The 17,009-nt window shown below is 39.7% G+C and overlaps 3 protein-coding genes across 3 annotated transcripts; 1 reads left to right on the top strand and 2 right to left on the bottom strand.

Annotated features, from left to right (window-relative positions):
• Positions 1 to 7,193: 7,193 nt before the first annotated feature.
• On the top strand, positions 7,194 to 10,946 carry INS49_014715 (uncharacterized protein; the record flags this gene model as incomplete). The annotated part of the gene is made up of 10 exons (XM_043175405.1): positions 7,194 to 7,392; positions 7,447 to 7,503; positions 7,562 to 7,588; positions 7,654 to 7,697; positions 7,784 to 8,160; positions 8,226 to 8,334; positions 8,956 to 8,997; positions 9,383 to 9,405; positions 9,475 to 9,936; positions 10,010 to 10,946. 10 exons carry the CDS (start codon positions 7,194 to 7,196, stop codon positions 10,944 to 10,946), a joined length of 2,277 nt encoding a protein of 758 aa, XP_043020362.1.
• Positions 10,947 to 11,204: 258 nt separating this feature from the next.
• INS49_014714 (uncharacterized protein) lies at positions 11,205 to 12,643 on the bottom strand (the record flags this gene model as incomplete). Its single annotated transcript, XM_043175404.1, has 6 exons — positions 11,205 to 11,526; positions 11,579 to 11,677; positions 11,736 to 12,127; positions 12,179 to 12,237; positions 12,296 to 12,332; positions 12,512 to 12,643. 6 exons carry the CDS (start codon positions 12,641 to 12,643, stop codon positions 11,205 to 11,207), a joined length of 1,041 nt encoding a protein of 346 aa, XP_043020361.1.
• A 659-nt stretch (positions 12,644 to 13,302) lies between these two features.
• INS49_014713 (uncharacterized protein) lies at positions 13,303 to 15,156 on the bottom strand (the record flags this gene model as incomplete). The annotated part of the gene is made up of 5 exons (XM_043175403.1): positions 13,303 to 13,472; positions 13,549 to 13,603; positions 13,678 to 13,943; positions 14,047 to 14,693; positions 14,813 to 15,156. The coding sequence occupies 5 exons, from the start codon at positions 15,154 to 15,156 to the stop codon at positions 13,303 to 13,305; spliced, it is 1,482 nt and encodes a 493-aa protein (XP_043020360.1).
• Between the last annotated feature and the right edge of the window lie 1,853 nt (positions 15,157 to 17,009).

Here is a 17,009-nt window from a genome sequence, read left to right as displayed (position 1 = left end):
ATAGTTGTGATGTTTACAGGGGAATCCTAATTCTGGTTAAGGGTTGCAATAAAGCTACTTTTAATGCTAGCTATATTAACGATAGCCATAATAATAATTATATTAAGTATATCCTTAGCATGGGAAGTAAATATAATGTTTGCTAAATAATTCTATTTATTATTATTATTCTTATAAGGTATATTAATAAAAGTATTAAATAACTTTTGCAAGTTATTATTAATATTCTTTATTATAATAAAAAGAAAAAAGATTTTATAAGAATTTAGCAATTAAAATAAATATTTATAATATAAAATTTTATAATTATTATATAATAATTATTAATTCATTTTTTAATTATAAGAAAAGTTAATAAGTTGTAAATAAATTTAATAAAAGTTAATTTTAATATCTTATTAATAAATAATAATAAAAGGTAATAATAATAATAAAGTTAACTTTAAAATAATAATTATTAATAATATTAATAATTATAAGGTTGTTTTTATATAAAATAAGGTATTAAAAAGGTTTTAATTAAAATATAAAAGGTTAAAGTTTATATTAAGGGTTTAAGTTTAAAAGGTATAAAGTTTTGCAATTAGCAGTAATAAGGTTAAAAGGAAAAGAGTATTAATAATAAGTTATTCCTTTTTTAGCAAAAAGGGATTACTTTAAGTTTCTTAATTAACCTATTTACTTATATATAAAGCTTATTATTATTAATAAGCTTTTATAATATAGTATTTAAAGTTAGTTTTATTATTATATTAATAAGGTTATCTTTTTTATTTATTTATCTTATTTTAATAATTTCTTTTATTTTATATAATTCTTATAGTAATATAATATTAATTATAAAGCGCTTTTTCTTTATTATTTTTAGCTTTATAAGGTATTTATATAGGTTATATAAGTTTATATAAATAATTAAAAGTATATTTAATAATAAGAATTATTTTATAATTATTTTAATTATTATAACTAGGAAAATTTTAATATTTACTTTATTTATTATGCTATAAATTTCGCTTATTAATACGCTTTAAATAATATATTTATACTTTATTAATAATTAATAAAGAATATTATTTATTATTATAAATCTTTTAGTTTCTTTATAAGTCTTATTTATAAGGATAATAATATATTTAAGTTAAGATATTAAGTTCTAGTTATTTATAAATAATTTATTTATAAATATAAAAAGTTTTGCTATTTTAAGATTAAGGAGTATATATTTAATTCCTTACATGGCATTATTTATTTATTATAATAATTGCATATTTAAGCTCTTATAATTTCCTGCCTTTAGGTTTTATATTTATATAGCTATTAAAAGATTATATAAAGCTTTTAGTTAATAAATTAAAGTTATATATATTTTATAGGCTTTTTATTTAAGGTATTTCTAGGGAGTGTCTTTAATTATTATATTAATAAGGGCAAGTTTATTAACCTATCCCTTTTATTAAATAGTAATTAAGCTAATAGTATTTATAATTATATAAGCCTTATTATAATTTATTAAGTTTTTAGGCATTAGCTTTTATTTTAGTTTTCCTTATAATTTTATAGTTTTTATCTTAATTTCCTTTTTATTTTAAAATTTTAATATAAATAAAATTAATATATTATTTATTTATATATTTATTATTTTAAAGGGTTATATAGGCTTTATAATTATTAAATAAAGATTATATATAAAGTAATTTATTTTAAGCTTTTATTAATAATATTTTTAATATATATTAAATTAATAAATGCTAAATTTTGCTATATTATATAAGAATTAAATAATATAAATAATTATGCTTAAAGGGTATTTATTCTTTAGTTCCTTTAATAACTTTGCAAAGATTATTTTATATAGTTTTAACTTTACTTAGGGATAGGCTTAAGTAATATCTTAAAGTATAAGAATTATGCTTTTTTCTTAAATTAATAAGGAGGTAAGTATAAGGATTATTTATTAACTTATTCTTTAAATAATTAGGCTTTGCATTAAAATTAATTTCTTTTTATTATTATTATAATCTTAAATAATAAATTAAGATTTTTTATAAGGTTTTATAATTTTACCTTTTACTTTTTATATTATGCAAAACTTAAAGAAATAATATTTACTATATTACTTTATTAATTATTTCTTAATTTAAAAAATACTTTTAATAATAAAGTTATTAATTTTTATTTTATTAAATTCTTTAAATAATAAGCTTAATATTATAATAATTTTATCTTATCTTAATTTAATTACTAAGTTATAATTTTTATTTTCTTTCTTTAAGATATATAATATAATAATGCAATCTTTTATTTTTAATAATAATAATTATATAATAAATTGCATTTAAGGTTTTATAGCTAAATTTTTTACTTATAAGGATTGCATTTCCTTATTATTATCTTAATAATATAATTAAATAATTATTAATTTAAATATTATAGCTTTATTTAATATATTTAAGGTTATATTATAGCTATTTATAATAATAACCTTATATAAACCCTTTTATTTCTTTCTTTCTTTTTATATATAAACTTTGCATTATAGTGAATATTTTATATTAAAGATAAATTTAACCTTAATATTTAATGCATTTTATATTTACCGTTTAGCTATGGTTTTTTATAATATCTTTATAGCCTTTAAAATAGCTTTTGCTTACTTTTATATTAATAATAATAATAATAATTTATATAATACTTATAAGTAGGTATTAAAAACTAAAAGCATAGAAATTAATTTATTTAATTTAGCAATATTATTAATAGCTTTTATAGCTATTTATAAAATAATATTATTATTTATGCTATTATACAATTTAATATATAGGATTTTATATGCTTATTTAAGGGCTTAATGATATTTCTTAACTTTCTTAATAAATTAATATGCCTTTATGGAAACCTATTTATATTTAATTCCTATTATTCATGCCTTTAAATAAAATTCTAAGGATATAAAGTTCATTCCTGCATTATATTTAATAATATTTAATAATTCTTAATATATATTGATTTAGAGCATTTGCAGTATCTGCTATATAGTCTTTGTAAATATAGATTTTAAGAATTTCGCTCCTTAAAAAGTAATAGCTTAATCCATAATATAAAGAATTAAATATCCGCTTAAATATATTATATTAATTAAAATTTTATAGTTAAATTTATAATTATTATATAACGTAAACTTAAAATGCTTAAATACAAGTTTGTTTATTTAATAATAATAATATATCTTCTTAATCTTTGCTATTGCTTATTTATTGATATTTAAATTACCAGCTTTTTTAAGCATTTAGCATAGTTAATCTATTAATAGATATTTAAAGTAATAATGAAGTTTCCTTATTTTTATTTTTAAGAAGAAATACATAGCATTAATAATTTAATTTAGGAAAAACCATAAATAGCTCCATTTTCTAAGTATTAATATAATAGTTATACCATTAAAGGAAACCATTTTATTTATAATATTATTATAATATACTTAAAGCCTATTTATATTTACTAAGTAAAATAAAAATAGGGTTTATGCCTAAATAATATAAAAGTTAATATAATTAACTAAGGTGGAAATTTCCATTATGCTAAGCAAATTAATAATTATCCTATTATTAAATTTAACTTTAGCTTTTTTTATAGCAATTATATTAATTTAATACTTTAGGTCTTTTTATTGCAATATAAGAAATTACTTATATTTAGCTATGAATATTAATAATGCTTTTATATTTAGCAGGATTCCTTAAAAATAAGTTTAATTATATTTATTCTTTAAAACGAATTAACTAATTATGATAATTATTTTTATTTAAAAGACATTATCTTTTGTAATTTAATACATAAATGCTTTATTAGCTAGGAAATTAATATTTGCATAATAAACCTTCTTATTAAGTCCTACCTTTATAATATAAATATCGTTATTATAATTATTATCTTAATTCTATTTATCTTTATATTTATAAAATTTATCTTTATTATTTATTTTATATCTTTTAAATTTACTTAAAAAAGTATTAAAGTTATTATTATAACCTTTATATTTATATTATATTAAGTAGCTTTTTCTTGCTAAATATTGCTTATTAATTAAATGTTTAATTAATTAGCATTCCTCCTTTTTATAAATATAATATCTTTTCTTTTAGGGTTATTCTTCTTCTTTTCCTTTATAAGCGTTATTATTTTAAGTTTTATAATTAATATTATAAGATCTTGGCTGCTTAAAGCTTAAACGGCTTAGGTTTAGTTAGCTAAACCTTTAATTTCCTTAAAATGCTTAAAATTGCAATTATTATCCTCCCCTTAGCTTTTAGCCATTATATTTACAATTAATATAATATTAATTTAAGATTTTATTTATAATGTAAATTATAATTATATAGCTAAGTTATGTTTTTATTATAAATCTTAGGTTTAAAAATAACTCTTTATATAATTAAGCTGGCTTAAAAAGAGCTATTTTTAGCTTAGGAACTCCTTTATAAGCTTTAATTATTATTATTCTTAAGTTATCTTTTTTAATATAATCTTGGCTTAATGCTTATTAGCAAAGTTATAGCTTATTAAGCATTAAATATAAAACCTTATATAAGTTTTTATTTAAGTTTTATGCTTTTATTTTTATAAATATTATTATTATTTAATTTATATAATAATATTAATAATTAAGATTTATATTAAAATGCATTTTAATTTTAAGATATGTTATTATAAATATATTAATTTAATTTATAAAATAAAGGTAATAAGCCTTAGCTTAATCTTTAAGCATTTAAAGAAAAACTATATAAAATTAACTTAGTTAAATTTTAGTATAATAATAAATATTAAAAAATATTTTTATCTTATTATTTAGTAAGTTATATAGATTCTTAATATACTTATAAAAATTATTAAAGGTTTTTATAAATTATATTAACTTTATTAAATTTAAGCGCTTATTAAGAATATATTATAAGGAAAGAGTTTTATATAAGTTATATTTTTTATTTAGCAAAGGTATTCCTAAGATAGCCTAAGGTTATGTTAAATATAGTATATATTTTTAATATAAGCTTTATTTTCATTTCTTTGCTAATAATAATAAACCTTGCTAGCTATATTAGTTTTTAATGAATTGCATTATTAAGTTTGGATTTTATAATTATGCATTTAAAGTTAGCGGCAGCAATAAAAGTTATTCTAAGGACTATCCTTTTAGCAATTATTATTATTTAAAGCCTGCTTATAATGCTTATAAAGGCTATGCTTATAATTGTTATTTTTAAAGTTAAGTATAATATTTATTTATACTTAATTTTAAGGTTAATGGGGTATTATAAAGCTTATTATTAATTTATTTTAATCTTTTCTTAGCTTAAGCTATAGTAATTAATTATAATGCTATAAGTTAATTATTGCATTTTATATAAATGCCTTATATTTAAAAGAAGACTTTTAAATATTATTAGCAAGGATTTAATAATACTTTAAATATTGCCTATGTTTATATTATATAATTCTTATAATAAGCAATAAAAAGGTTATTATTATAAAGGTTTTATTATATATAGCTTGTTAAAGTATTTATTAAGTAGGTAATTAAATGTTTTATTAATGCTTTTTATGTAGGGGCTATAAACTATAATTTTGGGTTAATATATTTATAATAAGCTAAATTAATTAAAGTTTAAATAAGCATTTTATTAATTATATACCTTTTAATAAAAGCTAATAGCTCCTTAGTATTATTAGCTATTCTTATAGATTTTCATAGTAAATATTATAAGGAGTAAAATTAATGAAATAAAGAAATGTTAATGAAATAGGTAATGTTTTAAAAGTAAGTTAATAATAATAGTTTAATAATAAGTAAGTTATAATTATTAAAAAGAAAAAGTTATTAGTTTTTTTAAGCCTTAAAAGCTAAAGCTTTTTTTTATTATTAAGTCCTTTTATATTAATTAAAAGCATAATGTATAACTTATATTTATTTATAATATAGCGTTGCATTAGCTTTAATAGTTATAATAATTGCAAGCTTTATTTATTTAGTAGTTATAATAATTATAAGCTTTATTTATTTAGCAAAATAAAGTTTTATTAGGTTTTGTTAAGTTTTAAAGAAAAGTTAAAGATGGGTTTATAATAAGTTTATTTTTAATAAAGTCTTATATGTAATGAATATATATTTCTTAAATATTAATAAATATATATATGGATATTATAGGGAATGCTACTTAGTTTATTTAATCTTTGCAATATTTATTTAGGGAGTTTAATGATATAAGGAGGCTTAAAGAAGCAATTATTACTATATAGCGCTTATTAATAAGGAGGATATAATTTTTAAATTAGGGAAATCCTTATAGGGTTGCCTTTTTTACTTTGTTAATTTATATTACTTATGATTATTAATTAGTATTAATAGGTCTTTTGTATATATAATAATTATATAGGAAGCAATTATGTATTGGTATTGTTTTGTTTAAGTTTTAAGAGGCTACGTGCCCCGGAGGGGATAACTAAAGTAGCCTTCCAAGTGACGAGGGTCGTACTTGCCAACAAAAAGACAACCTTGCTTGCCTGCAAATCCCATATATGCTCAAATACGACTAGTTGCAGTGCAGACAAATCAAAGTGGCGAATCAGTTGTTTTCACTGGTTGCAATGCGTTGGAGATCCGCCTATCTGTTGCCTCTTGTCACATATCAATCTGCCACAACCGGTCCCAAGGGTTCGAAACCTCGGTATGGAGTCTCAGAGAGCCAAGAGTGAATTCAGAGCTCTCCTATTGGCATGAATAGCTGGGATCTTTTGCTCTGGAGTACGGACTTTTACTCCGAGAGATCTGCACCAACGAATTGAGAGAAACTTGTGCACCATGCACAAAGTTGTCTGAGGAGACTCTTCAAATCTGTCTGGCAACCGACGTCACATGTTATGAAGGATCCGGACCATGACTACATTGCTACACCGGTGACCAAAAGTTTTCAGGAGATGCATTCCCCTGAGAGGAAGGAAGAGACCGTTGTCTTCTTGGGTCGCAGATTCCAACGTAAACTGTGGCAAAAAGCTGCGGGCGGCATTTTTGTATCATTTGTTCAGACTTCTGAGATGCCGCCTCTCCTGTTCGGATCAATGCCATTTGGATTTCGTCTCAGCTTTCCATTGTTGTTTTGTCTGTTTTCTCTCCATTGTCCATCAATCCTCCCGATATGGCGAACAATCACGACGTCGTCTACATGGCTCCTCCACCTGCTGGTAGGCTCCGGTTTGATGGCAGTCCAACACGTCAATCCGCAATGGGCCTTGTCAGTATTGTGACAACGGTGATAGCCTTTGCAGTGGTAGCACTTCGTATCCTGACCAGGAAGTATATTGTGAAAATGCCTATGCGGGTAGACGATTCAAGTTGTGAGTTCTCTTGGAGTCACTGCCGTCTTAACTGTTGGCTAAGTCTTATTCCAGATTTCGCAGTGGCAGCAGTAATCGCCTCAATTCTCTTGGTAATAAGCAACGCTATACGTATGTTAACGTCTTTCCACATCTACCAGTGTTGCCTTAGCTAATTTCAGTGGAACAGAGCGAGACGTCGGAATTGGTTTGCACAGTAAGGACCTTTCTGAACCGCGAAATCAACAATTCCTCGGGCATTTTGACTGACCTCGCATTTAGTTTGGAATGTTCTGTACAATGATTTCACTCAAAGACTGCAAGCTGTAAGTGATAAGTCCTCGTCTGGTCTCATATCTCTCAGAATGAAGGAAAGGCCCTTTAGAAGCCTGAGGCTGACTAAGTTAACCAGTGGACAATCGTCGCTACATCCTTCTATTGCCTTGCAATCACCTTTGCGAAATTAAGCCTGCTCGTTCTGTACCTGCAGTTGTCACCCGTCAAATCGTTCCCCATATCGGTCTGGGTCCTCATCGTCTTCGTTTGCGGGTACTCGCTGGCATATATCTTGGTTATGGTTTTCCGATGTCGACCTGTGGCCGCCGCCTGGGATATGACAATCACCGGAGCGGAGTGCTATTCGCAGGTTACCGTGATGCTGGTTTTGAGTATTGCAAATATCCTGGTGGACGCAGCCCTCTTCATTCTGCCACTCCCAGTCATAGTGCCTCTACAGATGAGGGTCGAGAAGAAGGTATCCCTGATACTTCTCTTTGCAACCGGTGGACTGTAAGTCGAAACAAAAAACCAAACCGAAATTGATCATGATTCGCCTTCTAATTTGAAATATACAGAGTCTGTGCTGCGGCCATCACTAGAACCGTGATAATGTTTGCGGGAGTTATGCAGTCTGCCGACTACACTTGGGACATCATCCCAACCTACTACTGGTGCTACATCGAGGTGAGCGCAGGCATAGCATGCTCGTCAGTTCCAGCACTCCGGCCCATGGCCAGTCGGTATCTGCGGCCGATCTTTACGAGCAGTCGAGGTCGAACCCCAGGGGCACAGGCAGACGAGGACACCCCCCGTGTGCCGCACTCGAGCGCTCTCGCCATCAACAAGAAACGCCGGGCCGCCCGAGCTGAGGTGTACGAAATGAAAGGCCGTGATGGCACCTCCGGGGACGCAAAACAAGAAGAGCTTATCACCCACGACGACGAGGAGAGGCTTTGGCTCAAGGAGGAGCCTCGCAATGACCTTGAACTACATCACCAGTCAACAAGCATTTCAAATAAGGGCTTTCGGGGGACAGATGGCAGTAGCACGAGCACTCCAGGTGGAAAGTCGGAAAAAGCATAAGGCTAAGATATTCATTGTCGCACATATCTACACAGCCTCAACATATTAAGCAGTGCAAGATCCATGAACTCTGTAACAGTGACGCTCCTTTTTTGGACCTATGCGCTTAGTATAAGAACATTGCCTCTAAGAATTTTATACGAACGCAAGGGTGATCAGCCTCAACCGTACAACATATAGCATCTCTCCTAGAGTCGCTCGAATGTAACATCATGTCGTAAGGCGCAGCTCGGCAAGGCGACACTTGGGGTTGGAATCCCGTGTGTAAGTGGATTGACGCTGCGTGTTGGTACGAAAGTCTGAACCAACACGATCCTTCCAACACAGATTAGGGTGTGCACAGGCTAGCGCCCCCTGGACAGGCCGCCCTCCGCGCCGCCCAATATGAACATCGGAAGCTATTTTGTTTTCAACACTCCATGAAGTCTCATCAACGGTTTTCCCACATCCTCGGGATCAGGCCCACAGTAACCGAAATGGTGTTTTCTGCCAACGATTCCGCCCTCCGCCCTCCTCCTCTTTTTTATTGGCGTTGTGACTCTCGTCACAATCGCCGCTCGCAAGATATTCAGCCATGACCCTCGCGAGCCCCCTCTGGCTCCCCAGTCGATCCCAATAATCGGCCACACGGTTGGGCTCTCGCTCAAAGTTCAACTACTACGTCGATCTCAGGTATGCTCACAGCCCCATGCCCAACCACCCCAATCCGTGACGAGCTCTTACTTAGCCCCCCTGTCACAGCCGGCAAACGGGCTCCCCGGTCTTCACCATGTCACTCCCGGGCCAGAAGATGCACGTCGTGACGAGGCCGGAACTCATCCAGACGGTGCAGAAGCAGCACAGGGTCCTCGCGTTCCCACCCATCGAGGCCAAGTTCGCGTCTACGGTCTGCGGGGCCAGCCGCGAGGCCCAGGATATCCTGGCCAAGAACGTCAACGGCGACGAGGGCGATTTTGGCCTGTCGATGGAGTCTTGTGCTGCGATGCGGACCGCACTCAAGCCTGGCCCGCTGCTTGACGACATGAACCGAGCCATGATGGGGGAAATCGCAAAGTCGCTGGATCTGCTGGAGCCGGCCCGGGGAGAGTCCCGGGTGATCGGCATGTACTCCTGGCTGAGGGACGCTATCACAACTGCGACAACGAGGTCGGTCTACGGTCCGTTGAACCCGTATGATGATAAAGAGGTCGCCGATTCTTTCTGGTAAGTGAAATTCGGGGCCAAACGTCATCGCATGGAGCAAGCTTCTAATCTAGCCCTGTCTCTCCCTGCTCAGGGAATTTGAAAGCGGTCTGATGTCAATCCTGGTTGGATCTCTCCCATCCATCACCGCTAGGAAGCCTGTTGCCGCGCGGGCCAAGGTCGCCAAGGCCTTCGAGGCATACTATAAGGCTGGAGGAGTGCAGAAGGCGTCGGCTCTCGCGCAGATGCGATACCAATCGGAGGCCGATAGCGACCTTTCCCTGGAAGACATAGCTCGCTACGAGGTCGGAGGCTCAATCGCCATCCTAGTGAACACGGCACCGTCAGCCTTCTGGACTCTCCTCCTGCTCCACTCCCATCCTGGTCTCCTCGAAGACATCCGCGGCGAGATCGATGCCTGCACCGTAACAACCACACAGGGTGGATCAACCGTCAAGACCATCGATATAACCACCCTCAAGGAAGCCTGTCCTCTTCTGCTGTCCGCGTATCAGGAAGTTCTTCGCTACTCTTCCATGGGCACATCTGTACGCGAGGTCATGGAAGACACCTACCTCGACCGATGGCTACTGAAGAAGGGTGCTATGCTGCAGATGCCCAGCCGTATCATCCACCAGGATCCCAGCCTCTGGGGCGCCGACGTCGCTGAGTTCAACCCGCGCAGGTTCCTCCCCGAGGAGAAGCAGAACCGTCCGCGCGATGTCTGCTTCCGGGCTTTTGGTGGAGGCAAGACCCTGTGCCCTGGCCGGCATTTCGCAACAAACGAGGTCCTCGCCGTCGTCGCCGTCTTCATCGCTAGGCTGGACATGAGGCCCGTTGGGGGAGATTGGAAATTTCCGACCACGGCCAACACCAACGTTGCCGCAGTTATTGTGGAGCCGGATAATGACATCCAGGTCGAGATCAAGACTCGGCATGGTTTCGAGGATGTCAAGTGGGCTATCAAACTTGAAAAATCAGAGGTCTTTGCCATGGTGACAGAAGATGGTTTGGATGGAGAGGGGTCGTGATCATTGACTTAGCAGCGCTTTCTCTCCTGATGCCGCAGACCAGAGCCTACTAATTATCTTTCCAATGATGCATATGAGCAAGCTGGAGGTTTATCCATTCCTTCGCATCTGGCCAAGTACTTCAAGTAAAATGAACGAGCGCAAGATGGCTGGCCCGATTCAAAGCTCAATAACATGATTCTACTTCAGCCTTTCATCTTGCCATATCCCCACTACCAAATTCACAATTAAATGTCGAGAAGCGACCCCAGTCTTATTTCAGATACCGCGACTGGCAGATGTCCGCGTCTGGTTCATTTGCCGCAGCGAATATGCATCGAACTCCGTATCAACCCGAACAGCGGTGTCTTCGCGGGCTTCCAAGTGAGAGTAGGCGGCATTCCGACCACTCTCTAGACTGGCCTTGAGCTTAGACTGACTGCCGGAGTCAGGCATGTCGGAACGGTGCCAGCCGGTGAGGCGTAAGGCTCTTCCTCTCGCGCGTGATAGCCAGGATCGCACCGGGGCTTTCGCTAGTTTGAAGAATGTGGCCGTGGTAGGCGCACAACAGATCATGACGGCGGCTGCTTCTTCGGCCATGCTGGGCAGGTTCGTTAGCCAATGCGAAACAGAGATGCTGACTGTGTACGAACGATGTTGCCCATATCGCGATCGCATGGCGGCTGTTGTCCTTAGACACTGTGTAAAACCGTACTCTATAGATGAGGCCAATAATGCTGGCTGCACAGGCTCTGTATTTTGTCAGATACATAACCCCCAAAACTAATATCATGTGACAGTGAAGCTTACGATAAGCCCACCAGAAACATGGACGCGACAGCAATCTTGCGCTTCAGGGGCATCTGAAGACCCAAGACGGCCGGGAGGGGAATAATAACAAGGAACATGTCCGTGACAACGCTGCCAACGCCCTGAAGTACAACGAGGGCCCGCGTATGCATGCACGTGTCGGACATGAAGGCAGTCAAGAAGTCAATATGTGAAGAGCCTGTCGATGGCGCACACATGGCGGAGAAGGCGACTGACAACGAAAACTGGAAGGCTATGATGCACGTCATACCCGTGATGCACGCAATGCGCATCCACTTCAAAACGTAGAAGACCTGCCAGTAGAGGATAAGGACCGAGATCTTTACGAAACAGATCGACAAGGGCATGAAGATTTGGACGAGGAGAGAGAGCTTGATTGTCAGCTTGTTAGGTCTCCGATGCCGCCAGGGTGTGGCACTTACCACAATTTGCGATTTGGTAAAGGAGCCGTCGCCGGGGGGGACGTCACTTCCTGCGACACCTATGATGGGTCAGCAGACGGATACAGGGAACCGGGATGGGGCCTGGAGGGTTCCCACAAGCTATCGTCATAGAAAAGAACATGAAGCAGAGGAACTGCCCAAGTCAGCATTTCGTTTTGAGAAGCCGCGCAGGAGACACTGCTTGCGGGCACCATACTAATCCGACAACGAACACGACTTCACGGCCGTAATGTCAGCTTTCGTAAAGTCAAGCAGCGACGTTGAGGGATTCTCACTCTCATCCATCTTGATTGTTCTCGGTCCAAAAAATACCTTCGTCAGCAGCCTGGTCAAGGAAAACACCACTATCAGCGTCAGGCATACTCCCGCAGTAGAATACACCTGGTAGGCAATAGATTGCTGTGCTGGGTAGTCCATGTCCTGGCCAGGTTCCGCAGCGTCCATCTTGATAACATTAGAGATAGAAAACAATGGTGATAGCTGGGATATGAGTATGACACTCAAGAGAGATGATTCTGGAAAGATCACTGAGCACTCAGGGTAACGCTTGTGGTCGATTTGAACGTGTGAAATAGCAAGAGTGCACCGTAAGCAAGTGTGGGCACCCGGGGGCTGCCGAGCATGCCACGGCTCACTTGCAGCGTGCAAAAGCATTACCTACCTGTGTGGCACAACCGTTGCGTGCATCCATATAATACGCTGGATTCCAAATTTCTTGGGGCCAGTGCAAAGGCTCCGTTCATGCTTACATCAGGCCCACCCCAATGATGGACGCCGTCGTACAGCAATCGACGCAGACAGGTCAAGGATCAGCAAGACGATATGGCGCAGCAAGGCGCAGCTCGAATCAGCAGCATGACCTCATCAGGCCCCAGGTCTTGCTCTTTCAGAGCCGAAGCATTACCCTCCGAGTTTAGATATGTGCCAAGGCAGTATTGCACCTTTCGGACACTCGAGTGCTAGAAACGACTAGTCCGAGTCGTGCGCACCGCCTTCAGAATGGCTTTCTCATCATCTCTACTCCTGCTTCTTCCGCACCTTGCACTAGTGTTGTTGAAGGACATTCTTCAGACAGATACATAGTCTCATATATAATGTGAATCTTATTCCCTCCGCTGCTGGACCTTAGGCACAAATGCCCAGAAGATGGTTGCCACCACGAGTTGAGCAAGCACAATAGGCTGGAGTACCTGCACACCAGCCTTCCCAGCAATCAGGCCCGTCAATGAAGGGAAGAGAGCAGCGCCTGCCTGAGCAACCACAAATATGAAGCCTGGTGAGGTTTATCGGTGAGCCATGCTGGTGTCTGGTATAGATAAACAGAAGTCGGGAGTGAGGAGTAGACTTACTAAGAGCTGCCGCTTGGATCTTCCGTGGGAACAGCTTCGATGCAACTGAGACTCCCTGTGCCGAACGATCACTAGATTTAGATTCCTGATACTGTGTAGACCACCGTGAACAGAATCCATCACACTTACAGTCGCGAAGAAAGGGCCCTGGAAGAAGCCCATGATACTCAAGGCCGTGGCACCAGCAATTATGTTGGGCACCAGCCAGAACACAAGCTGGAGACCAATGCTGATGACAAAATACAAGAGCAACATCGGCTTCTCTCCAAAGCGATGGGTTGGCTCCGGGAGCAGGAGACGGCCCAGCAGCATGCCGGCGGCTTGGCCGGAGGGCACATAGCCTACTTTGGCGACATCTCCCCCTCTCACCTCGACGAGGTAGCTGACGACCCAGCCTGGCGCATTCAGTCAGCCGTCGTGGAGATATCAAAGGTGGGCAGTACCATAGAGGTGAGTCACGGAAACACCGTGGCAGACCATTAGGGGATGTCCACTTACCACCCGCAGTCTGGGCAGCCCCGAGGGCAAAGAAGAAGAAGAGGCTAATGAGCCAGACGTCCTTCACCTTCAACATGGTGCCCATGTCGCGCAGAGCAGACAACGCAGTCTGCTCATCCTGCTCTTCGGCTACAGTCCTCCCATGCCTCTCCTCATCACCACCTCTCGACACACCGTCAGCCCGCCGGGGCACCCACAGCGTATCCCTAAACGCGAGCATCACCCACATCACGTTGACGACCCCGAGGCCAACAGTGACAAAATACGTCCTCTTCCACGACTCCTCGCCCCCGACAAACCCGCTGCCGTTGCCGGGGGTTGCATTCGACGCAATAGCCGTGGCCAGGAGCGGCCCCACGAGCGTTGCAAGCGCGTACATGGCGTGGATGAACCCCAGCCACCTGTGCGCAACCCGGACGCCGCTGACAAAGGTGTTGCCCAGCGCGTCCTGATACGCGGTCCCCAGGCTCTGCAGGAAGAACGACACAGCGAACGCGGGCAGGCCGGACCACCCGAACGGCCGCAGCACCTGCGCGGCCAGCTGGAGGAGGGCGCCGAGGCAGAGGAGCTGGCCCAGCTTCAAGTGCGGCGCGAGGGCGGGGTTGCTGAAGGCGCCAACCATCCAGCCCGTGAAATTGCACGCGTACCTGAGAGAGGGAGAACGTCTCCGTCAGGCTCTTGTATCATGCACACGATTTTGTCCCCGAAACGTGTTGGGGGGGGGGGGGGGGGGGGGGGCGGGTGGACGCAGGCGGCGATGACTTACAGGACAGCCACCATACCAGTGCCGATGGAGAATGAGACCAGCAGGTAGGGAATCAACGGACCCAGGGTGCTGTCGTTGATACCGGCACAGAAGAACGAAAAGCCCACGCTGAAGATCTTCAGCCATGGCTGCGGTGGCTCTTCTGCCGTTGGGTTGTGCTCTTGTTCGTACGCTCCCAACGTCGAGCCTCCTGCTGTCCCCGAGGACGAGGCGCCTCGTTCCGCATCAGTCACCGGAGTGCTGGTGAAACCCGCAGGCTTTCGGATTTGCCGGAGCTCATGGTGTTCGATACCCTCACTACCAGGGGCGCTCTCGAGCGTGATTGTCTGCGTGGACGTGGCCATCGTCCGTCCGTCGTCTGGTCAGATAGTGCCGTGCTTGACTTGTCAACCCACCTCCTCCGGCTTGTCACGATGATTCATGTAAATGTTCTCCTTGGAGTCAGTGAAGCCACAGAATGATTATCGTCAAACAAGCCGCGCAGAATGAACATGTCTTCTCAGCAGGAAAAGGAGAAGTGACGTTGACGGTCTGGGCGGAGAAACCTCGGCTAAGCGGTGACCGCCAATGGAGAAGTGTCGTCGATCTGGGGTAAAGCGACGGGCCGTACAGCCGGCTCGTTGCTCGCGATCCAGCAACATTTGTTTTCCTCGGCGGTGTGGCATTCCAGGGAAAACTTCGGCAATCCCCAGTGTCTGTTCGCAGGCAATGATTCTTGGCTGGCAATGTAATCATGTCAAGTGCTTGTCGGCCTCACTTCCCCCAGCAACACTATGTCCGAGCATGCCTCGGAAGACCCGAGAACGTCGATATCCGAATTGCTCGGGCACACACACTGCAAAGACAGACAGGAAAGAGCATAACACGAAGCATAGCGTGGCGGAGAACTCGGCATGGCTGTGTCTTGCTCGGTTCGTAAACGATACTCCGTACGAAGACCTCACAACAGGGCGACACATGCTCGCCCATCCCTTGGCACAGAAACTTGCTGGCCAACCCCCAAGCACACTTGGTGAGGACTGTACGGGCGCCGACCATGCAGCACTGGGACCTGAACTTTGCCATTGATGGAGCAGAATGAATCTCGTCCAATCCAAAACGTTGGGGAGACAACATCGACTGCCAAAGCCGTAGACAGGCGGTTATTCACTAATTAGCATGACTTAGGCTTTACCATCCAGGCCACGAAGTGTCGCAGTTTAGCAAAGGTTATGAAATGGATGTTATTTACGGCGTGGTCTAATACTAAAGCAATGCAGCGGGCTATACACCCTTTCACCGACGGTGTCGGGAAGCCGTGTCCGGTTCACCGAGACTCTTGAAAACCAAAGAGACCAATCGCCGGGCATGTTGTAGGCAATGACACAGACGGAGACGTCGACTCGCCCTCGGATAATGGCAAGAAGAGACAATGCAGGGCAGCAGGAAAGACTCCCCCTGCCTGGCTGCCTCAGCGACCGCTGCCGCCTTCCTCCGTGGGACGGACCGTGCCAACAGCGCTGTTTCGAATTGGCTCTTTCCTTCTGAGACCGGCCTGTCTCATCCAGCCGCGACATGTACCACCTCCGAGAGAGGGTTTCTCCGGTGCAGCAAGCCGCCGGCGGCCTGATAACTAAGACACACAAGAGGCAGCCGTTGCCTACTGCCGCGTGGATCGCCCAGCTGGGGAGGCCGCGTGGGAATGTGTGTTCCCAACGGCTGCAGCCCACGCTCGCGAGGAGAGCCACGGCATCGAGTTCGCCGATTGACGTTGCTTGGCCCCCAGACCGGCTTCTTTCGACGGCGCCCAGTTGCCGTGCTGCACGCGAGGCTGTCTCGAGCTCAAGCTCAAGCGTACGGCATGTCTAGGTAGGTAGCACACTACCCAAGACTTGGGTGCCAACAGTCCGAGACTCGCCAATCAGAGCGATCCCAGGCAATGCGGAGTTCAGGCTCGCCGCTCATCCGAACTACCCTACCTCGCGAATCGCCATGCTCAGGGACCATCGAGACCTTGCGACTGCTCACTTACAACTGCGAAAATGCAAATGAGCCGCGGAGAATAGGGCATATCGTTTGTTTCCTCTGACTCACTCCAATTACATACAGTTGACATGCACCGTAGTAAGAACCGCAGATAAACGGTCTGTGACGTAACTCGTGCACTTGCAAGAATCCACTACAACTGGGCCAGGTGCTGAGCGAGACCTCGAGGCAA

The sequence above is a fragment of the Diaporthe citri genome, assembly GCF_014595645.1.
Source record: "Diaporthe citri strain NFHF-8-4 chromosome Unknown scaffold_8, whole genome shotgun sequence".
Lineage (NCBI taxonomy): Eukaryota > Fungi > Ascomycota > Sordariomycetes > Diaporthales > Diaporthaceae > Diaporthe > Diaporthe citri.
Note: the sequence above shows the minus strand (reverse complement) of the source record. Positions and strands in the feature narration are given on the sequence as shown.